This window comes from Mastomys coucha, unplaced genomic scaffold (genome assembly GCF_008632895.1).
Source record: "Mastomys coucha isolate ucsf_1 unplaced genomic scaffold, UCSF_Mcou_1 pScaffold18, whole genome shotgun sequence".
Taxonomy (NCBI): Eukaryota; Metazoa; Chordata; class Mammalia; order Rodentia; family Muridae; genus Mastomys; species Mastomys coucha.
Genome location: NW_022196900.1, coordinates 64,170,580 through 64,194,015, shown reverse-complemented (window position 1 = coordinate 64,194,015; position 23,436 = coordinate 64,170,580). Strand labels below are relative to the sequence as shown.

The 23,436-nt window shown below is 42.9% G+C and overlaps 1 protein-coding gene across 5 annotated transcripts in view; it reads right to left on the bottom strand.

The window, feature by feature from the left end:
- Positions 1-23,436, bottom strand: part of Fyb2 (FYN binding protein 2) — a 116,828-nt gene that overhangs the window by 66,665 nt on the left and 26,727 nt on the right. For all 5 annotated transcript variants that reach the window (XR_004120953.1, XM_031378032.1, XM_031378033.1 and 2 more), the window contains exons 2-4: positions 16,643-17,390; positions 13,430-13,588; positions 11,347-11,380 (exon numbers count right to left, since the gene is read on the bottom strand). Coding sequence is in view for 4 of the 5 variants with exons in the window: in XM_031378032.1 (XP_031233892.1) it covers positions 11,347-11,380; positions 13,430-13,588; positions 16,643-17,390 (941 nt within the window). In the remaining variant the exon portion in view is untranslated. The remainder of the gene's footprint in view (positions 1-11,346; positions 11,381-13,429; positions 13,589-16,642; positions 17,391-23,436) is intronic.

The following is a 23,436-nucleotide window of genomic DNA, read 5'->3' as shown; positions in this document are numbered from 1 at the left end:
CGATCAATGGAATTGAATTGAAGACCAAGACACAAACACACACATACATATGGACCCATGGTTTTAATAAAGAAGCCAAAAATATACACTGGGAAAAAGATAGCATCTTCAATGAATGATGTGGGTCAAGCTGGATGTTTACATAGAGAAGAATGTGAATAGATCCACATTCATCATTATGCATAACATTCAACTCAAATTCATCAAAGACCTCAACCTAAAACCAGATACATTGTACCTGATAGAAGAGAAAATGGCGAATATCCTTAAACTCATTGGCACAAAAAAGACGTTCTGAATAGAACACCATCAGCAGAGGCACTAAGATCAACAATTAGTAAATGGGACCTCATGAAATTGAAAAGCTTCTGCATAGCAAAGGACACTATCATGCAAACAAAGTGATGTCCTACAAATGGCAAGATTTTTACAAACTACACATCATATAGAGGACTAATATTCAAAAAGTATATAGAGAACTTAAGAAAAAACTAGATATCAAAAAACCAAATAACCCAAGTTTGAGATTTCTTTGTACCCCAGTCAAAGTTGAAAAACAAAAAACAAACAAACAAACAAACAAACAAAAAACCCAGGGAAAGTAGGGAAAGGGGAACTTATTTAGTGTTGTTGGGATTGAAACTGGTATAGCCTCTCTGGGAAAATGTTTGGAGAACTCTCAAACTGCTGTAAACAGATCTACTATACAACCCCACTCAGCCATTCCATGGCATATGTCCAAAGGACTTGACATCCTACTCCACGGATACTTGCTCAGTCATGTTCTTGGCTGCTCTATTCACAAAAGCTGGAAAATGGAAACAACTGACAAATGGATAATGAATATGTGGTGCATATATATTGATGGGATACTACTCAGCTGTAAATAAAATTGAAACCATGAGGTTTATAGGTAAATAGAACTCAAAAAGGTGATATTGAGTGAGGTAACCTAAACCCAGAAAGAGAGACACTGACATGTTCTCTCTCATCTGTGTTTTCTAGATCTAAATCTTCATGTGAAAGTATATCTGCATTCCGCATTTTAGAGTATGTCTGCTCTGAGCTGTGCCAGAATATCTAACCCCGTATGTCTCAGAAGGAGGGGACTGAGGCTACCGTCCGAGCCAGTGGTAGGCTTTAATGAGGAGCCAGGTTTTGGACTGCCCATTGCCTAGAACATCAGAGCTTAGTGGAGAAAAGCCCTGTTGTCTCAGACAGCCATAGACTGCTGCTGCTGCTGCTTAGACACTGCGATTCTACTCTTCAGAGTTATAGATATTTATCTCACAGTTCATAACAGCCCTGCAAGGTAGGATGGGATTTCACTGTACCCCACAGAGGAGGAAAACGGAAGGTCCAGGGAAATGAGAATTTTCCAATATTACATAGCTAGTACATGGAGTCCAAGAACTCCAGAGTCTATGCTTTTATTCCCTTTAGGGTCCCTTGGCCACTGTGTATGTACACTAGACTGGCTGGCTTCTGGGGGGTTTTCCTATTGCCACCTCCTACCTTACTGAAGGAACAGTAGGACTGTAGATACACAGCATTGCAGCTGGCCTTTATGTGTGGGTCCTGGAAAGCCAAATTCTGGTTCGCAGTTGCAAGTGCTTTATGGACAAAGCCATCAGCCTAGGACAGAACTTTTTAACTGTGGCGGCGGTACAGGCCAGCAGTCACAGTACTCAGGAAGTAGGGTGGGTGAATCTTAAGTTCAAACGAGTTTATACTACAAAGTCTCAGAAAAAAAAATTTAGACTGACTCCTTCTCCTTATTTGTAGTGAACTTACAAGGAGGTGAGATGCACACAGGGGAAAGACAGAATGGTAAATATAGTCTGGATGCCAATTGAGTCTTAGCTAAAGAACAGGTGAGTTCTAACAGGCAGCCAACACTCACTGAACAGCTATTACATGCAGCGCCACCCCCCACCCCCGCCGCCCCAGCCCATACCTGCCCCACTACTACCCATTTGAATCACATCAGATCACCTGCAGTTTCTGTAGCCTATGTACTGCCTCTATGCTTTGTAGAGATGGGACTCTCTGCCTGCAGTTATCACCAATGGCCCCGTCTTAAACTCCCATTTTCTTTAAAAACTCAGTAAGTGTCATTCTCTCTGACCCTTCCATAAGCCACTCACCACAAAGTAGCTAGAATGATCTAGAAATACAATGTAGATATGTTCCTAAGATCTTCAAAGGCCTCCTTGTTTCTCATCAAAACTAATAGCAGTAAAGAAACAACCCTAGAGGATTAGGAGGGTGACTCACTTGGTAAAGTACTTGCAGCACAGAGATGAGGGCCTGAGTTCAGGTCCCCTGCATTCACATAAAAAGCCATGCACAGTAGCAAATGCCCATAATCCCAGTACTATGGAGGCAGAGACAGGAGGATCCCTGGGGCTCCAGGTTCAGTGAGGATCCCTGGGCCTTGCTGACCAACAAATCTAGCTAGAATAGTAAGCTCCAGGTTCAGTGAAGACATCTGCTTCAAAAACTAAGGTGGAGAGCAAGTGAAGAACACAAGCATCATTGATGTCTGACCTGCACACATACATGTGCACACACATAGAACCTTAAGCTCCCCACCTCATCTCATTGCTGGGTGCATCTTCCCCCTTCCTGCCGAGCTTTAACCATGCAGGTCTCCCTTCTACTTTGCGAGGACACCATGCTTGCTACTAACCACAAGGCTTTAAAGGGGCACCCCTGACCCTGGGATGGGTGGCCAGCTCTTCTCCACACCAGATCTCGCCTCTGTGCGCTCCCTTTTCTAGCAGCCTCCCTCCCCACCTATGCCCACATACCATTCTACATCACTTGATGCCTGCAAGTCAAGGGCATAATCTATAAATTACTTTCTGACTTTTAAAACTAGTTTAGTTTGATCTCTGTTACTATGGGATCACGTTGACATCTTGTGTCACACCGGGTGCCAGTCGACAACAGCATCACCTTCTGGTGTTCAAAGCAACGGAGGCCCAGTTACATCTTATCAGAAAATCACAGGAACAAACTGTTTCAGATGTCAGCGTTTCTCACATGTTTTAAATATCTGCATAAATTTTATCAGTTGGATATCCAAATATGGTAACTGAAAATCAGAAATGCTCTAAAACCTGAAAGTTTTGGGTATGGTGTCAATGCTCAAAGACATAGTATTGCATCATGTGAGACATTCCCAGGTAGGAACATAATGTCACATCATTGCATTTCCATGCTTGGCTCCTTTTGTCATACACTCACTGTTCTAGAACATGAGGTGAGTATCACAAGGAGCCTGCATTCAGAAGCCTCATGATCTGAGCAGCACAGGAGTGAAATAGAGAGGAGTTAGTGCCTTGGATGTGGAAGCTGAGCTAAAGGCTGGGAAGTTGAAGCATTTGATGTCGACTTATAATAGGGTCATTACTGGCTTATTTGTCTTTCTTCCAACTGGAAAAATCATATTCAGCATGAAGACAGAGTCTAAACATTGTTGAACATACTTTGGCTTGATAATTACATAATATAAACTAATCATGGATGCCAAGTAGGAGCTAACAGGAGATGATGTGGGAGAAGACTCTTTCACACATAGGAGGTGGCTAGTATTTCTGCATAGTTGTAGCAAGCCTGCTTGAAGAGCCAAGAGGCTGTTCCACAGGATAAAAGTCAGCAATCATAAGAAAGGGGAATTAGGAGAGAAGCCTGGACAACAATGGCCAGAACACACAAAAGGACCTGTGGCCTCTGGTAAAAAGTTTAGTTTTTTAAAGTTTTTATTCTAAGTTTGAAATGGATGACAAATGTTGGATGACTAATATCATAGTCTATTTAACTCACAGACCAATGAGTCCGTTAAAAAAAAGGGAGGTGGGGAAGATGTATTTAATGCAAGCTAAAAGAATCAGGACAAGGTCTTGGCAATCCAGCTGGCACGGGGGCTCTAGCCTGAGAGGAAGAGGAAAGGCTTTATGTGAGCCCCCTTGTCACAGGGCTCCCAAGCAAAAGTGGAAGAGCTCAGTTTGGCCCATTCACTAAGCTTAAACAATAGAAGACTATGATGCCAGATAAGCAAATCAGTGCAAGGTATAGAAATGAAGTCTACCATCATTTGCCTAAAAGTTAGTGGAAGGTTTGTCATTTAGTTCACTCAACCATCCTTCTTTCACTCAGTTTATCTGACGTTTCACTGGTCCATCGTTCAGCCATTCAGTACTTATTCTTCACCCGTCCCTGCATGATAGGTGCTGGGAAATAGAGCTGAAAACTACAGATTATCCTTTTATTCATGGTTTGTAGAACAATATATTCCTCCAAACCCTTTCCTGTTGTGAAGTCTGAGAAAGTAGAGTGCAGTTGAAAATCTTTAAGTCCTGAGTTTATATCCTGGGGGAAATCTGTGTATCTCACACTTCGGAACAAGTCAAGAGACATCACGACCTCTAATTTCTCATCTATGACACAAGACTAAATACTATCTTTCTCACACGAGTCTAACAGCTATGGGAAGTGTGAGCCGTGCCAGGCATGTGGCCATATTAGAAAATTAGCTTCTAGTCAACTTTAAAGAATAGACCTATGTACTTAAAATAGGCTGCAACCCACAAATTGTCTGGCATTTTCTAACCTAGCATCCGAATGCTGCTGACAATGGCTGAAGCCTGCCTGCCTCTAAACCCTCCTGTATCTTAGTTCTGCCCTGGCCTGCTCTTAAATGAAACCCTAAGGAGGAATTTTTGGAGTGGACCCAAGTATGTCTTCCATGCTTCCTCTGTCGTGAAGAAGAGTCACAGGGAATCTTTGTGCCCATGTTGCAGAGCCGTGCTGACCAGGGCAGACCCAGGTAGTCCTGATCCAGCTACATTGTAATAAATCCTTTGACCTGACTCTCCAGGCCAGACATCTAGGAGCCTCTCAAAACCACTTCTTTTCCAGGGTGACTGTGACTGGGAGCTTGAAAATGAGACTCATGGCTTTGTGGCTAGAAAATAATAATAGAAGCTGTGAGTGATTTTTTTTTTCCAAAGGAAGAATTCTGAAAACATGAAATAAGAGAATCATTCTAGTACATCTCTGGCCCCTAAAACCACTGCCCTTGTGAAGAGGAGGGTACACTGTGACTGTGGAATGTCGCCTCAAGTCCAATTTTAAAAGACGAGAAGTTTTTGAAGTATCTTAAACTGAAATCCATCCGAAGGTTCTGGATCTAAAACTCTATAGGATACAGATTTCAAAAATATTCCTTCTCCACACTTGCTCTTCCCACCCCCAAGCACTCTAACTGAGCAGACTGGGGTTCCCAGCAGCTCTGCACCCGCAACCATCACGACAGGAGAGAGGAGCTTCCTTTGCTGTTGCTCCTCGTGATTTCCTGCAGCACAAGAAACTAAGCAATTAAAAAACGGCCTTGAGAGGTCTGCTACACTGACAAAGGCGGGTCCACAGGCCTTTGTGTTATTTTTGCTACAAAGTAGAAACAGCCCAAACAGCTTCTGCAAGAAGCAAGAGTGCTTCGTGCAGAGCTCGAGCTATGTGCCAAGTGCTCATCTGTGTTAGCAGCACTCAGGAGGGAAACAGAAAAGAACCAGAAGCCATCCCAGATGCCCCCTCCCCTTGTCTGTCCCCACCCAAGTCCCCACACCTTGGCTGGCAATTGCTGTTTTATTTTTTTGGTTTTTTTCCCCCAGGACAGACCAAGTAATTTCTTTAATCTCATTTTTACCCCCTGGACCAGGTCTGGTTAACTTAACCTCTCTGGGATTCAGTTTTCTTACCTCTGAAAAGAGGTGTTGCCTATCTAGTATAGGAATGATAGGACACAGAAGTGACGTTCTTGAAATACTCTACGAATGTTGCTACTTTTGTTGCTTTAGTGACTTCTTGGGCTATCTCCCTATTTCTTCTTTAAATATATTATTTATACAATATTAATAGTGAACTTTACAAAACAAATGTCAGCTCGCACCCCTCCTTAGCTTGAAACTCTCCTGTGGCTTTCTAGCACGTTTAGGACAAATGCCAAACTTATCCCGACTGGTGAGATTCTCCTGCTCTTGCTCTGTGGGCTATAGCCATGATCGCCTCCTGTCTGGTTCTTCTCACAGGTGGAGGGTGCGTCTCTTTCCAGACTCTGAGGCTTTGGGAAAACTCCCTTTCTGGGTGTGTTCTTTTCCTAGATCTCTCTATGAGTAGAATGGGCTCTTATACAGGTGTTAAGCTGAGTGTCAGCATCTCTAAGCCTTTCTTGGCTATTCTAAACTTCTCTTGGTCCTCCCAGCTTTATGCTAGCACTCCCATAAAGCTTTCTCTATAGATGTTTCAGAGAAGGGCTGTGACTGCTATTATCATTATTTTCTTACCTCCTGACCCTATGTAAGTCACCCGCCCCACTTCCATGGCACCAACCATTCCCTGTTCCTAGAGTAGAATGCCCTAGACACAGTCAAACAGCCTCCCAGCCACTGAAGGCTTTGTGTTTCACATGAGGTAAGCATACCAAAAGCGTAAATACAAAAGTCTGTTTCAAAACACCGAGTATGAAAGAGGCCAGCCACATGACTTGAAATAACTTGAAATAAGTGCTTTAAAACTTTTGTGAAACAGAGATATAAAAAAAGTTCTCTTAGCGGTTCAGTGGTTAAGAGCACATACTGCTCTTCTGGAGGAGTGAGACCAGGTTCCAGCCACAATGTCTGTAGCTTACAACCAACTCCAGGGTGATCTGTGACCTCTGGCTTCAGAGGATACTTGTATACAGTGGCACATACACATGCATAGAAAACATACATATATAGAATAAATAGAATAAAAACAAATCATATATTTTTTTAAAGTTCTCTTGGAAGGTAGAGGTAGAGTGACTATACATTCAAGGCTAGCTTAGACTGGATAGTAGGACTGCCTCCAAAACACAAATGCACATACACATGCACACACACACACACACACACACACACACACACACACACAAGATTCAAGTGGTAGACTTGTATGAACATACTTGTAGGCTCTTCCGAAGCCCCATATATGGCCATTTTTTCCTACTTCTGAAGTAAATAGCCTCTCTATTCCCTCTCATCTAACTCAGACATTCCCTGAATCAGGATTACCCTCTGCCACTTTTTAATGGGAGAAAGCCATATTTATAGCTCATGAATAAAACATGAACCAACCCTGCTAAGTACTGACAGCAACCTAAAGCTAACAGTTACCCAGGGACCAACCTGCTTTCTTCACACAAACTCTAACTGCTGATTCAAGAGGGATGCCAGCCAGCTTAGTCTGCATGAAAGAGCGATGGGAAGCAACATCGTCTAAAGAGCTCCATCACTGTTGGCAGCTCATGAGATATTAATATTTTAGAAACAACAAGGATGGTAAGGTCAAGTGTGGAAGAAGTAGCTAAGACTCCCTGGGCATCATCCATGTCCCGCTTGGTATATACACACTGGTTTCCATAACACAATGAACGAAGTGTCTATTTGCAGTTGTGAACGTCGAGGCTCTGACATGCCTGTGCTTTTCTCAACTGTGGAGGAGGGACTTGACCTTATATTGCTCTGACTCTAGAAGTACTTGTGTTATACAGCATTGTGTCTTAGGTTTAACACAGGGAAGAGGTACCAAAATGAAAGGTGGCTGGCTGCCTTTGATGGTATTGGGTTCTTAGCAAAATAATTACAGTGTGTTTTCCATGCGCTCCAATACAGCAAAAATACAAAACCTTCATCAAGAAAGATCGAAGACGAGAAGTGTTTTTACTTAGAGAATACTGTCATTCTGTGCTTTAAGCACTGTCCTGAGAAGGGGGATTAAAGCTCCTGTCTACTATACACAAGAATCAAGTTTAGATGGTATAAATGGCTGAAATTTGGGGTATGGAGGCCAATTTTCCTCCAGAGTAATTTGAAAGACTTAAAGAGTGCTCAGTATGCTGACCATGCTGGAGAAATACATGTTAAGTGAATTAAAATCTGATCTTACAAGCAAGCAAGCAAACAAACAAACAAACAAAACCCCAGGTACTGAGGATTCTAGCTACTGAGTTCTCCAGCGATAGATGTTTGGAAAATAGGCTTCTGCATTATTCTTTTCCTTGGGGCTGTTATGTAATAGCTAAGTAAGGTACTCTCCCAGACACCATAATAAACACTTCACCACCCTCATCTCATTTGACAGTTGTACAAGGACAGAAGCAGGTTTGCAGAGGTTAAGGCATGCTCAGTATTCCAAATATTGAGTGGTAGTGCTGGGATTCAAAATCCAGGCTCTCATTAATTTCATGCCTGGCCATATCAGGAAATTTCAAAGTATTTTCCCCATTACTATAAACCTATGCCTAAATCTAATATCTGTATTGAAGGTTAGCACTTGAACAAGGGAGGTATTTTTCTCTAGCAAGGACCAGTTTCCATGGAAATTGTATCTAAGGTTTTTGGGCATTATGACAGTTATGTGTTCAAGCTACATCTGACTTGTCATTGACAAGAGAAAGTCCAAACTTCTTAGCATGGTATTTAATATACAGTTGCCTGCCCCTAGTATCTACAGGGAATTGCTTCTAGTATCCATGCAAACAAGAAAGGCTGCAGATGCCCACATTGCTTTATAAAACACTGAGTATGTACATAAAACCTATAAGCCTCTCCCACACACTTACCTCACCGCTCACTTATCAGCATGCCTAGTGTAGCTCCAGTGCTGTGCAAATAACTGCTGCACCATATGCTCAGAGAATGGGGACAAGAAATGTCTTTAGATGCACAGCAGACAGAATTTTCTTTTACAAATATTTTTTCACCTAATTTTTTATTTGAATCTATAGGTCAGAACCCAGAGGTACAGAGGGCTGGTTGTATGTTATAATCTGAACATATATCAATTATTTTTCTATATCAGGATGGTTTTAGTCTGTTTATTCCTCTTTATTACTGCTTATATTCAACATATTTTTCTTCCATTTTGGTTTTCTTTTTGTTGTTAGTTTTTGTTTTTTTCATTTTTTTGAGATGGGGTCTTGCTATATAACCCAGGCTGTCCCTGAACATGTGTCAATTCTCCTGCCTCAGCCTTCTTAGTGTTTGGATTACAAGCGTGTGCTATCATACCTGATTGTACTTCTATCTTGACTGTTCATCCAGCCATCCATCTGTCGATATGTCCCAGGAGGATCACCCGGCTATATCTCTATCTATCTTACAATATCATGAAAGAGAATGAAATGTAGGCCTACCTACCTCCTGCTTATTGTGTAGGCTAGTCCTCAAATTAGTTCCTCTTTCACAAACCACCTGAGTCATGTGGCCCTTTTTTATTTCCTTTGCCTTTCATTCTTGTCATATGTCCCTATACCATAATCCACATATAACAAAACCCCAGTTCAGATGGGAGTTGTGTTCCGAAGCCAGTGTAACAGGGCCAAACAGTCAAAACTGCCTTCACAAATCCTATAGGAAGATAGTGCCATGCAGGAAACAGTCTCCCAATGGGCCCCTCACAGCTCAGTGTCAATGACTTGCTGTTGCTATGGTTAAAATGCCAAAGAAGTCTTTGTTTAGTGCCAATATGCCCAGTCTAGTTGCACGCATCCTGAGATGTTTCCAGAATGACAGCCATGAGACTGGACTGACACTGAGCACAGCAGAGGTCCACTGCCACCTCAGCTGTCACTCTGGGCCTGTGATCACCACGGCTACAGCCATCTACACCATTGTTCCTTTCATATAGTTGTATGTAGAATGCAGCTGTGCCGGTCCATCTCTCAAATGGACGCTCAACTAGGAATTTCCGGAGCACATGAATTGTATCCAGCACAACCCAGGCAGAGCCCAATTGAATAGGGCCACCTCCACAATCCCTGGGTGTACAACATGGTTCTCAATGTTCCTGTCTGCTTTACAGTCCCATTTGTACACTGTCCACATTCTGATTTCATTCGACTCTCTTGTTCCACAAACAAGACTATGTCACACATCCTGTCTCCTCCTGTAGCATTTCTTTGCTATTATTATATTGAGCAAACATTCATCCTCAACACTTGACTCAAGTGTGCCCTTGTCACTGATGAGTTGATTGGCCCAACATCTCTATTACCACCCTCCCTCCAATCCTCATTCTTTGGCATGTGGGTCTTCAGTGCTCCTCCAGTCTGACTCCGGACTTGGCCAGTGAGGTGCTTTGAGCAATTTATCCTCAGTGAAAGAGACCTGGTAAAGGCTAGGGAAACATGAGTGTTCACACCACTGTCTTGCTAGTCTGCTACCACCAAGAGGAGAACATTTCTGTCTTATGATGATGGTCAGTGCTAAGTCTAAGTACCCAGTCCTAGAAAGAGTTCTCCATCAGTCAGCTTCCAGAGCTGCAGACATTGAGCAACTCCAGCCAGCATCGCTAATGGTCTGCAAACACATGAGTTAGTCTGGAGGCCATAACAGCTGTTCCCAGGGACTTGTGGTAGTAAAACTCTGCTTTTACTAAGGATTACTAAGGTTGCAATGGAGGAGTACTTCTCTAAAGATTTCCTGGTTCCCACTGAGGAAAAAGGGGCTGCTCTCTCACTGGTGCAACCTCTGCCTCATATGCTTCCTCTATTACATACAGCATGCTATAGCACTGTGAACATGTGATGGCTGAATCACAACAGGCTTGTGCGTGTCTACTCGCTTCTCCTCCTAAGATTGTCCTCGCCAAGAACATTTCTGGGAGGGAGTAAGGCTTAGTCAAAACGGTTTGGGCACATCAGGATAGGAATCATGGCCCTGGAGAGTAGAATATTTCTGAAGTTGGACATCTGAGGCCATAAAATGTGGGCTGCCAAAGCAACTTTGCAGTTCCCAAGCAAAAGAACAAACACACAAACTAGGCAGCCCAGGCCAGGCCACTTCTGGGGGCTCAAGAGATATTATTTGGCTAAGTGAATTAATGACCTGACCCCTCCATAGTGAAAGTCTCAGGGCGGGGGGAGCACCAGAATGCTTTTATCCCGTTTCTAACGCCTAATACCAGAGCTGCCCAAAGCACTCTTTAGCCTCTTATTTGATGTATAACTAAGAAGGTCAACGGTTTAATGTACTAAATCCACTTGTACAATGAAGAAGTACCAAGTACCTCAGAGGCTGAGGTTTGCAATTTAACATCAGCACAGAAGTTAAAGGCATCTTACTTTATTTATCTGACACCAGGAGGTTCCTGTTTGCTTTGTAAGTCTGTTCTTTTTGCCACCTTTCTGGGGGATATGCATACTGGTTTTGAGCGCATACTGGTTTTGAGCGTCTTGCCTGTGCTTGAGAAGGCCCCATGAGTCTCCCCCCCACCCAGTGGGCTGCACTCTTCCACAGGAGAGAAACAGGTACTCACCTGTCTGGAGGCAGGGGGCTCTCCTTCATAGTCACTGCAAGAGCAAGAGGTAGAGGAAAAGGAGGTGTTGGTAGCCATTTGGTTAAAGTGAACGATGCTCCCACCCTGGTACCCAAAGGACTGCGTATTTCTAAACAGCAGCACATCTCTACATATTCTGGTGTTATTTATGGGCACTTTGACCTCAATTAAGAGCAGTAACCCCTGTGTGGGCTTAATCTCTTAATTGCTTGTTTTTACCACATGGACTGGCAGAAAGAACTACTCACCATGTGTTCTAAATGACACTCAGATACACTGGGCATGTGCAGTGTGCCTCACATGGTCAAAATACTTTCTCACAATAATTCCATAAGACTAGAGGTTCCACAGTCCTTGCTTCACAGGACAGGAAATGAGGCTCACTGACTACCATGTACAACCTGAAATGGATGCTGGTATGGAGTCGAGATCCACAAAGCTTGTTTTATTATAAAAGACTTAGTATTTTGTTCTAGACAGTCATCTTCCCTTTTGTGGCAATACAGTCTGAAGCTTGAGTTCTTTAATAGTTGTAAAACTCATAGCCAGGCTTGGTTGCAAACACTTTTAATCCCAGGACACAAGAAGCAGATATCAGAGTTCAGAGATAGCCTGGGCTAAACAGAGAAATCCTGTCTCAAAAAACAACAACAAGGCAGGGAGGGGATAGGGAATCATACTTAGTCTTCTCTGGCGAGGAGCTGCCACATTACCAGTACACACTTATGAAAGCTCTGGTCTCTGCATGTGGACTTTTCTTAAAAGGTCAAGCTGATGGTGACCTGTAATGCAGGTCCTCAATGTGCATGTGGTTCCCTGTGCCAGCATGCCACTATCAGCCCAAAAGAGAAGTGTTCAGTCCCCCTTAGCATGAGAAGCTCTAAAGAATGAGTTTTTAAAACTCAGATGATTCTGATGCTGGATTCCTTGTGACAGCCACTGAGTGTAGTGAAAGCCATCTCTAACCTTGTGTTTTTCCACACGACCTCTGCTTCCAGAAGTGATGACTCTGAGACTGAATTATGTATGGACAATTGCTTAGGCCAAAAGCTTGAGTGGGTTCCCCAACTCACTCCTAATGGAACTACCCACTTATTCTACTCTATGAGTGCCACAAGGCTAGTACCTCTCCTCGGGTTCATGTGACTGCCTCCATGAGCATTCTGGGTTGAATCTCCTGTCTCAGAGTCCCACCCACTCTCACTCTCTCTGTCAGAGTTCCCACCTCCTATTTCCTGCCTCAGCTCATTGGCCAGAGGCTTTTTTATTGACAGGTGATGCTTCCACACATTATGTAAAAATTCTCTCTATATCTGAGTGAGGAAAATTCAACTATGAGGCTGCCCAAAGCAGACAAATGAACAATCAAAGCCTGTATTAGCTCTGCTACCACACCATCTGCCTGGTACTGACAGTGTGGTAAAACAAACATTAGCCATCACCCACTGCACAGAGCCTCAAAGTGTGCATTCCCCTCTTGCTCGTTGGAGGAAAAAGAAAAGATGTTTAAGAAATCAGGACAATGACCCTGGGGTAAGAATGGAAAGGACCAGAGCTGCTCCTTTAACTAGCAGAGGAAGAGACAGAAGAACACAGAAAAATGGCTTCCAAGGATGCTCTACATCCCACAGAGGATACAGGTCATGGGGGCCCGAGGGGAACCAGCAAATATGTCAGGTCAACCTGACACCAACTCTCCCCACTTCCCTGCCCTCTCTTCCCCCTGCACTGGCTGTTTACAGCACAGGCTGTGCAGCACACACAAAGGTTCGCTGCTTCCTCACTTGAAGACTTTTCATTTTCTTCCTCTTGGCCAGATTCCCAGTGATGCAATGCAGTTCTCTAGGGGGAAGCAGACTGGCTCAGGAGCGATAAGGGGCCAATTTCTACACATGTGTCATTTCATGGGCAAGCTGCCACAGTCTGTGTGCAAACAGCAGTAATAATGTCCAGCCCCTAGGACGAGCAGTTTGCTAGGTGGGAGGGGTGGAGATGGAAAGGATATGTGGTTCAGGCATCTATGACTCTGACTTATGAGGGGGGACCCTGTGCATCTTCTTACCTTCTTTCAGGGTCATGGAGACAGCAGCTGGTTGCCTATGGAAGGCATAGAGGTTCACGAATAGGGGCTTTGATGGCTTCGGGGGAGGTGGACCGAGGGTCTCAATGGAAGGCAGTGGCTTTGTTTTGGGAAGCTGGCAATGCCTGCTCTCTGGCTTTTCTGTGTACAAATAGGAAAACATGTAGGGTGTTATTTACATTTGTTAGGTAAAACCAACTAGCTTGCTGGCCTCTTGACTAGTCTCTCTGCAGCTGTGAGAACACTCTGACCCCATCACACACCTGCTTACGTCACTATCTTGTTGATCTTCAATGTGGCCCAGTCACTGATCTGCTATTTCAGCACACTTTGGATTCACATTTCCAGATTCTTTTCTCAGCAAGTGGCACTGTCTGGCTTCCCAACCTCCAGCACACACATCTTCCACTTAATCCGCTGGCTTCTCAGAGATTCACCACTGACTTTAAAAGCTCTCTACAAGTCTTTCATCTCTGAGACTTTTTTTGTTTGTTTGGGTTCTTTTTGTTTGTTTGTTTCATTTTGTTTTTTCAGGACAGGGTTTCTCTGTGTAGCCATGGCTGTCCTGGAACTCACTCTGTAGACCAGGCTGGTCTCGAACTCAGAAATCTGCCTGCCTCTGCCTCCCAAGTGCTGGGATTAAAGGCATGCACCACCACTGCCCGGCCTTCATCTCTGAGACTTTGTGTATGCTCCTCCAGACTGTGGGATGCTGATTTCTTTCACATTAATTTCCACTTCTTACTTTAAGTAAGTAAGCTCCAGTGACAGCGTCCCTACAACAGTGTTGAGTTTTCCAGGAATCATGGGTAGGACCAACAACCCTCTAGTCTGCATACTGTACTGTATTGCTCAGGTTGCTCCATGTATGAAGGGGAAAACCCAAAAATCTACTTAGTACGTGATTGGTGGTTAGCGGGCTTCTATAGGACTCTGTGACACTGTTGTCCTAGCTTGAAGCACAGGGCCTATGTTAGAGGGCAAGGACTCTGATCACTCACTGAAAAGACTCCTCAAGGACTGGCTGAGCAAACAGCATAGGACTATAAAGCAGATCTCTGAATTGATCTAGAAATTAATTGCTGAATTTCCAGGGCTCTGGCTTCAAGGGTCTTAGAATATCTGAGTTCAGTGTCTTTGAATTTTCTAAACAGTCCCGATAGTGTGTATTTCTGCTTTCTGTATTCACGAATACACTTCCAACATTCTGTTATTATATGTGAAAATCATGTGTGATTTCTCATGGCAGAAAAGGACACAAAGTTTTTTTATAAATAGGGCATCTTCATTCTTGGTTAACACAACACAGTAGTTGTCTATGTAGGCCATCCCTGCTAAGACTAAACAAGTAGACTGGATTGTGCATGTGCCTCTGGGAAAGAAGGTCCTGTCCTTTACAAGCTGAGATGGAAGGGATGGAATGCTTCCTCTTGCCCTTCCACTAGAAGCCATTTCTCCAGAAGTTCACAGCCAAAATATCTTCTCTTTAGGAGTCAACTGTAAGTTTTTTGTAATGTTGGGAATTTTAGTCTTACTCACACCAAGGAGAGGACACAGTGAAAATGAAATATCACTTACTAACTAGATTCTTGGTCTCTCCCAACCCCCAGCATTGTGTTAAGCTAATTTACATGTCTATCTCATTAAACTCTCTCCATAGCTTTCTCTGGAGATGACCCACTCTTTGTTTTCCCCATAAACCTTTCTTTTTATTCATCTCGTTTCCTATTCTTCTTCTGTACCTATTTTACTATAGTCCAGGCATTATTGTAGGAGTTAGAGTTAGAACTAAGAACAGAAACAAATATAGTTCCTCTTCAGGAATCCTCATTGTCATTAGAGGAGATTAATAATAAAGAAGGAACAAACAAAGAAGAGAATTCTGGAGGTCTCCCTGGCATGTGAGCTAGGGGACAAGAAGTCAGAGATGCAAGGACTAACTGCAAAGGCATTGTTAAATTATAGTAAGTACTTTAGTTTCCATTGTAAGAAAAAGGAAAAGCCATAGGATTGTTTGTAGCTGATTCATTATCCATCAAGCCATCGGTCCATACATCCACCCACCCATCCATCTACCCACCCGCCCTCCCATCCATCCATCTAATCACTAAATATTTGTTGAAGACTTCATTAACCTGGTCTTGTTTTGCAGGGGGGTGGGTAGGGGTGGGGGACAGACACAAGGTGGTAAAGAAGGTAAGTTGTATCCTCTGAAAATCTCCTTCTTATAAAGGCAGACAAGTGTATGACAGTTTCCTGGGCAGAGGTTGAGTAACCTGAGAAAAACCAAAGAACTGCCGGAAGCCTGAGGGTAACAGGAACAGCAGAGATGATTTAAACAGCATCCGTCCGTTCAGAGCAGGGGACACTACAACAGAGACTACAAAGGAAGGAGACATCACCTGGCCATCTTGAAGCTGGTAGGAGAATTTTCCTGACAGATGACTGACAGTGCTCAGACCTGGGGTGGAGCCAATGTCTCATATCTTAAGACTGAGCAGGCAAGGATAAGAGACGAGAGGGACAGAGAAGCAGTCAAGCACCGCTATGGGAGGCACTGTGGGAAGGTTGTGCAGATTTTGAGCAGCAGTGTGATGATGTGGTCTGATTCATGTTATTTTAGAGGATCACCATGTCTGTGGGGAGGAACACAGAATACAAGGGGTCAAACCTGTGAAAGAGGTGAGACCAGTTAGCAATGGCCCCCATAAGAAAGGCGCGGTAGAGACTATGGCCCAGGGCAGATACAGAAGTTGAAGGGTTCTGAACATACTTTAAGGTAGAGTCAAAGAGCCAGTTGATGCAAAGGATGCAAAGAATAAGGACAGAAGACTGGATTATCCCTTTTAGGTTACTACCCTGAAAAAAAAAAAAGATGAATTCTGTGCTGTTTTCCACACAGAGAAGGCTGGTGATGAATTTCATTCATGGAACATACTAAGCTTTAAGAAGCTTATAAATCACCCATGCTCATACAGCTTGTGGCAGGTAGAGCTGGGCTTCAAGTCCAGGTTCAGCCAAATTCTGCCACAGTATAATTCAGAATTAAATGCTTATTCAAACCCCAGACTCCACTTTGACAGACTGACCACAGCCAAGCTCCGTTTCTAATGCACAGGCCGCATAGACTTCAAGTCTGCAGGCTTGGAATGAGAATGGTCTCGCTCCCAGTCCCAAGGAGCCTCGGTTTCTTACCTGGAACCAGGCTGTCAAGTTCATACTCATAAACAGGCTGGCACGGGCTGCTCCTGTGGCTCCCCTGGGTGCTGGGGCTTTCTGTGGTCTTCCTGCTGTGTGGAGGAAGTGATGAATCAGAGGCTTTGGAGATCCCGGGCAACTTTCTCTGGGCCATCAAATGGCTCTGGGGAGGAAGGGTCTGGGCTCCTGATGTCTTCAGGCTCTTCTCTGGTTTTCCCTGAGCAAGCCCCATGGTTTTCTGCCCTTCCAGATGGAAGGTCTTAATGGCACCGTTGGTAAGGAGTGGAGGTGGGGACATTTCACTCTTCTGAGATGACACTTTTTCCCAGTTCCAAAGTTTGTATCTAAAGCTGCTGAAGGTCATTCCTTTCTCCTTGTCGGATATCTCAGCTCTTGATGTACTCACATCCAATAGCATGGCAGCTTTCTGGAAATTTCTTTCAGGATACACAGTAGATTTTTCTGGAATTCCCAAGGAACTTGAACTCTTCTGAATTTCATCTCTCTGAGCAGACTTCAATTTCTCATTTGTAAGAGGCTGGGATACTCCAGTGGAAGAATAAGATAGGGTTTGATAGTGGTGCGATGAGTAGCACTTCCTATTTGCCAGATCCTGAGCTGGCTGTGTGGATCCTCTATCATCCTTTCGAGAAACACCAGCTGGAGATTTAATTGGTCCTGGAAGAGGTGAGGCATTGAGCTTTTGAAATTTGGCTTGAAGTTCCTTGAAGTTTCTTACCCCTTCCTAAAGCACAAAGAAGAACAAAAGAGTCTAGTTACCCTGGGGAAACATTCAGCATGACCAGTAGGGTTCATTGTACACGATAAATGTCTCCAGTGGCTTATGTGATAGCATTGCTCACCCGGTGAGCCACGTTAGCCTATATTACTGCTGTCTATGTCAGATGAGCATAACGATTTCTCTCTCTCTTAAATTTGGCTATATTGGATGTTCTCATGGCATGAGAGGACCAAGTAGAGATAATAATAGGGATTTATCATAAACCTTTTGGGTGTTTTGTTAAGATAGGATCTCACTATGCAGCCTTGCTGGCCTGAAACTCTATGTGAACCAGGATCACAGAGATCCACTCGCCTCTGCCTCCAGAGTGCTAGGATTAAAAGTGCGCACCACTACGTCTAGCTGATAAGCCTTTGGATGGCTTCTTTCTTCAAAAAAAAAAAAAAAAATTAGTTAAAATCTGCTTTGGCATAGAACAACTGTCTTCATAATATAGTCTCTGTTTGCTCAAAAGATAATGAAATTTTATCTCCACATAAAACAATTAAAAGATGACTAGTCTTACACCAAATGAGTGGTTTAAAATTGACCTGGAGACCTTGGCCTGCTCGCCATCCTGGCCTACTTGTACACTCCCATCTCCATGTCAAGTTGCCTTTCACTTCCTGATTGATTTCAAGCTCATTCTCCATCGAGATTGCCTCTTGGAAGACCAGGGTGGACCATCTGCTTCACTGCTTCCTTGAAGCCCTTATCTCTCTTTATAACTTGGCTGTTGAAATCTCGTACTGTGTTAAGACAAATTTGAGAAGGTTTACGTCCAAGTTTCAACTTAGCCTTTTCTCATCCAGGCAAATACTATGTGCGACCTTATCTTAACGTCACATCTAGTTGTTTAATGCTACAAACACTAGAAGGATTGGGGTCACTATACAGAAAATGTCCAGTACAGGGCCGGACACGTAGTAGGGCTGTGATAAATAAACGCTACAAGAGGCTAGATTGATACTCTTGTGTTAGTGGTTCCCTTTGGAGAACAGGTCAAACTGAGCAAATGAGAAGCTGCTTTACTGCTTGGGAATGGTGTGGCCCAGGTTTAGGGCAGAGAGAAGGTCAGGGATAGTGAGGGAGTGTCTAGGACTATATAGCGGGCTGGGCATTCATCTAGCCAAATAGGCTTGATGCTTTTTCTACTATTCCCATCTCCTTCTCTTAAAGCTCATTTATTTTTGTAAATGTATCCTGGCATCTTCTGCCTGCATGGGAGGTAGGAGGGCATTTAATGGAATCATTTTAAAAAGTAAAAGTCATTATCCTCTCCTGATCATATTTCGTTTTTTTTTCTTTTCTTTCTGTTTTTCTCTTTCCTCCTTCCCTCCTTCCGTCCCACCACCCTCCCTTCACCCTCCCTTCCTTTTTTTTTCTTCTGTGAACCTTACATACCTTATTTTTTACAATAGGTAATTCTTTTTAACTTTTATTGCATTATGACAAGAAAAGTTACATGATTTCAATTTATCTGAATTTGTTAACATTTAAAAACATGTTTTAAGTAAATAGAATTAAATCACATTCTTGTTTCCCTTTTGTACCCCAACTCCTCCCAGAGACCCCCCTTCAATATCTACAATATCTTTTTTTGTCATATTCCTTAAAATTTATAATATATTATAACAATAACAATAAGTATTATAAAAGCTGTTTGATATAAAACAACAATCAATTTAACAGTCTTATGTAGATGTTCATCTACAGCAATAGTGAAAATACATTTTCTCAATATAAATTTTAAATAACTCCAAACATATTAACTGTATATTTCAAAATAATACATCACTACTGGTATTTTCTTAAATGAACATAAATATATAAAGTCTTTTTGTTTGTCTTGTATTTAGTAGAGTTGCACGCACACAGGTCATTGCCATGGCAGTGCCTTTGGATTTTGCCAGCTGCGGGACCTCTGTGTGACCTTTCCTCACCATGTTTACAGTTGACTCACACCTGCCCTCCCTCTGAGGGTTTAGGAAGGGAGGGACATTGACAAGCAGCAGGAGGCAGGTGGCTACAAGCTGAATTTCATGCTATATGCATTGTGGCTTTCTTTTCTCTAGCTCGCACTACACACCTCCATCCCAGCACTTGCTTATAGATCTTTCTCCAAATCTCCCATGGTCCATTTCTTATACTTTAGTCAACAGACTAGCTAAATCATCTATGTGTCCTCTCTCCTTATGTGGCAGAAGCCTGTACTAGGAGTGAAGTCGGGGATCCCAAGTGTGATGTCTCAGGCTAGCCCTTCTCCAGCCAGGTACCTTATAAAATCCTTTTTATGGCTCTTACCTATTTTCCCTACTATAGAGCAGTACTTATTCAGGTGAGACAGAAGGATCAGGAGTTCAGGGCCAGTCTGGCTACGCAAGGAGACCCGTTTTCAAAAATAGTATAGGTGGGGGTGGGGGGGAAGTGGGTAGGATAGACATGTACTTCTCAATAGTACAGGATCAAATAAGATAGCAGATGTATACACACTTCATGCTAAATATTTTTTAACATAAAATGCATAATCTTAGCTACTGAAAAATTTCAATTTAGTACCATGAGAAAGATTGTCACTGTTGTACGTACAACCAATTTCCAGTACTTGTCATCTTACAAAATGAGATTCTATATCCCTCAAACAGTAGCTCCATGCTCCCTTCCCACATCACTTTCTGACTCTGAGTCTAACTCTTCTGGGTATTTAAACAAATGGAAAAAACATGTAGCATTTGTCTCGTTATTTAACTTAGTACAGTGAATGACTGGCTATTTAACTTAGTATGGTTCCCTTCAGGTTTAGCCATGATGTAGTGTTAGCATTTCCTTTCTTCCGGTCAAGAAAGCTGGCTCACACTGGGTGGGTCTAAGCAGGAGGATCCTCTCTCAAGGCTAGCCAGGGTCATATATGTAGGTTCTTTGCATATTTTAGTTACTGGGTATTAGAATTCTATAAAACTCTGTGTGCAAACATGGTTTTGATGTCCTATTTTCAATTCTCATGGGTATGTTACCAGATGTTGAATTGCTGGATCATATGGCAATTCTGTTTTTAAGCTGTTAGAAACCTCTGTACTGGTTTCCATGGCAATCACATCATTTTACATTCCCACCAATGGTACACAAAGATTCTTATTTATCAACATACTCGCCAGCTCTTCTTTTTTTGTATCGGCCATCCAAATGGATGTGAACTAGCCAGTGGTTAATGGTTTTGCAGTAATGTAATAATTTTTTCTTTACTATCTAGAGCCATGTGAACTAAAAAACTATTACTTGGTAGAATATAATCTCTATAGAAATGATTTTTCAAAAAATAGGAAACATAATTGTGCATTTGATAACCTTTAAGCCAAGGGCCTGTGCAAAGATCACTACTTCAGGGCGGAGCAAACCTGATTATGTTTGGCTCACTTCCTCTTTCAATAAATGTCCATTATGCGTCTACTATGTGGATGAGATATGGTTTTCAACACTGAAAGGCTCTTCTTCTCTTGGATATTGTAGTCTAATATTAGGGAGACATAGCCTATAAGTAAACATACAAGAAAAGCTTAGAGGCAGAAGCTAGATGGAGAACAGGGTAGGCACAATGCAATGGGTAGCATCATGTCTGATCTACAAAGGTACCACAGAGAGGTCACTGTTTCACTCAGCCATGTACCAGAGCTCGACCTTGTTGGTCCCCCCAAAGCCTCTTCCAGCACTGCCATTTCTTCATCCTGGTATGCATGGGAAACAGGTGTGATTTGGGCTTTACAGTTTATCACCCTCTGAGAATTTAGAGTTAAGGGCATGAGGTACCATCATGGGGATGGCCTGGGAACTGACAGTGGGTTAAAGCTGGTCAAAACCACAGTCCATTTTTATGGGTCCCACATCCTCATAATCTTGTCTTCTTCAGCAAGTGTTCTCCGTCTTCTTGCTCTTGCTACTGCCTCAAAGCCTTTCTCATTATTTTGAAATGACTTCTTTGTGGTCTCTTTGCTTTGGCTCTGGGCTCTTCTAATCCTTCATTTACCCAGCTGTTAGACAAATCTGTTTAACAACACAAATCTGATCGTGTAAGTCCCTCACATGCTGAAAATCCTTCAAATTGGCTTTCTCAAGCTCTCAGACCAGCTCGAGTGCATTTTCCAATCAACTAAGGCTCCCCTAAGCCCAATCCTGTTAGTCTGACATCACTGCGGACCCTCCCCAGCAGGCTGCCCAGCTTCTCACCAAACCGAATTGCTGCTCAATAAAAGTGTGGTGAATTGATGGTGATTTACAAGCCTTTCAGAATCTAGATGATACAGACACAATGTCTTACTTATCTTGGCCTCGTCCAGTGGGTCACAAAGTCTGTGGTGAATAGATGAACCCGAGAACACACACTTGGAAAGGTGAGCAGGACCATAAGATGCGTGAATGGGAACTGTAGACTTTTAAAGTTTCTTTGCACCATCTTTGTGAGGTCAGCTTTGAACACTCACAGGGACAATCAGTCCCCTCTAATGTCAGCAGATCGAACTGAAAATAGCTTTGGAAACAATCCTGGGTACTTCTGCTCTGGATGGACCAGGAGAGCCACAAAAGCTTCATTTGGGAAGCACATCGCAAAGCCATGCCTGAGCTATTGTGGGAACAATCAAAGATGAAAGGTGTAGTGTCCCCTAAACAGAACAGGCTTATCTCCAGTATGGAAAGGAAGGGCAACCGGACACCATAAACAAAGTAAGTGCCACTTCAGAAGGGTGAGGCAGCCAGGGTCAAACACTTCTAAGGCCATCTCCCTGCATGTGATGTTATGATGTCTCCATTTAGCCAAACTCAGAGAACAACAAGTGTCTCTCATTCACTTTTTAGTTTATAGAATCACTAAGAGTTAATGGTAATGATAACACAAGAGGCAAACACATCTCCTACATGTCGCCAATGCACACACTGATCTGAGTACCTGTTCACCTCTGTTAGATTCCCAGGTGCAGACAGATGATACCAAGTGCAGAAAGCCTAAATGCATCCCCCCAGGTCACAGAAGGTCAAACCAGGAATTTGATTCATGCAGCCTGGCTTTGGGGTTCTCATTCACCCTTGAGTCTATCAGTGCAAGGGCTTCTGTGCACCTTTCACAGGACCCTTTTGACAGGCATGAGATCTGTTCTCTTGAGCCTCACCATGAACTCTCATGCATAGAGTCTTGATGAATCTCTCGAAGCCCCACCAAGCAGGTCTGGCTATTGTGCCATTTTATAGATAAGCTAATGTGTGGAGAGGGGTTAAATAACTCATATTTATATAGATTAGTGGTTCTCAACCTTCCTAAGGCTGCGACCCTTTAATACAGTTCCTCATGATGTGGTGACCCCAAGCATAAAATTATTTTCATTTCTATTTTATAACTGTGATTTTGATACTATTATGAATCGTTATGTAAATAACTGATGAGAAGAATATCAGATATGCAAGCTCTGTGAAAAGGTCATTCGGCCCCCAAAGGAGCCACAGCCTATAGGTTGAGAACCACTGACAGAGAACACTACACAGGGATTCGAACCGTATTCTGCAGAATCCCAGGACTGCTTTTAACCACTCTGCTAAATGTACGTTGACATTTTGCACTGGTTTATAATTCTTTTTTGTTTTGTTTTGTTTTGTTTATAATTCTTTTCCCGTCTCACAGAAGTCCCATAATTAACTCTATGGTAATCACAGCCCAGCCAGACGGTTCGGCAAATAGAGTGGCTTCCTGAGCAAACCCAAAGACTAGAGTTTGATTCCCCAGAACCCATTGCAGAAGGAAAGAACTGGACCCCTGAAAAGCATCATGTGACCATGCTCTCGCTGTGGAGCACGCATGCCTGACTTCTCACACACACCAAACTACACATGAGTGATTACAATAAATAAAACAAACTAAACTAGAAATTATCTAATAGTTATTTTATGGAAACAATTTAAAATTCCAGGAAACCCACCTTTTAAAAAACAAACAAACAAACAAAATAAATAACCTTTTAGCTGAGCA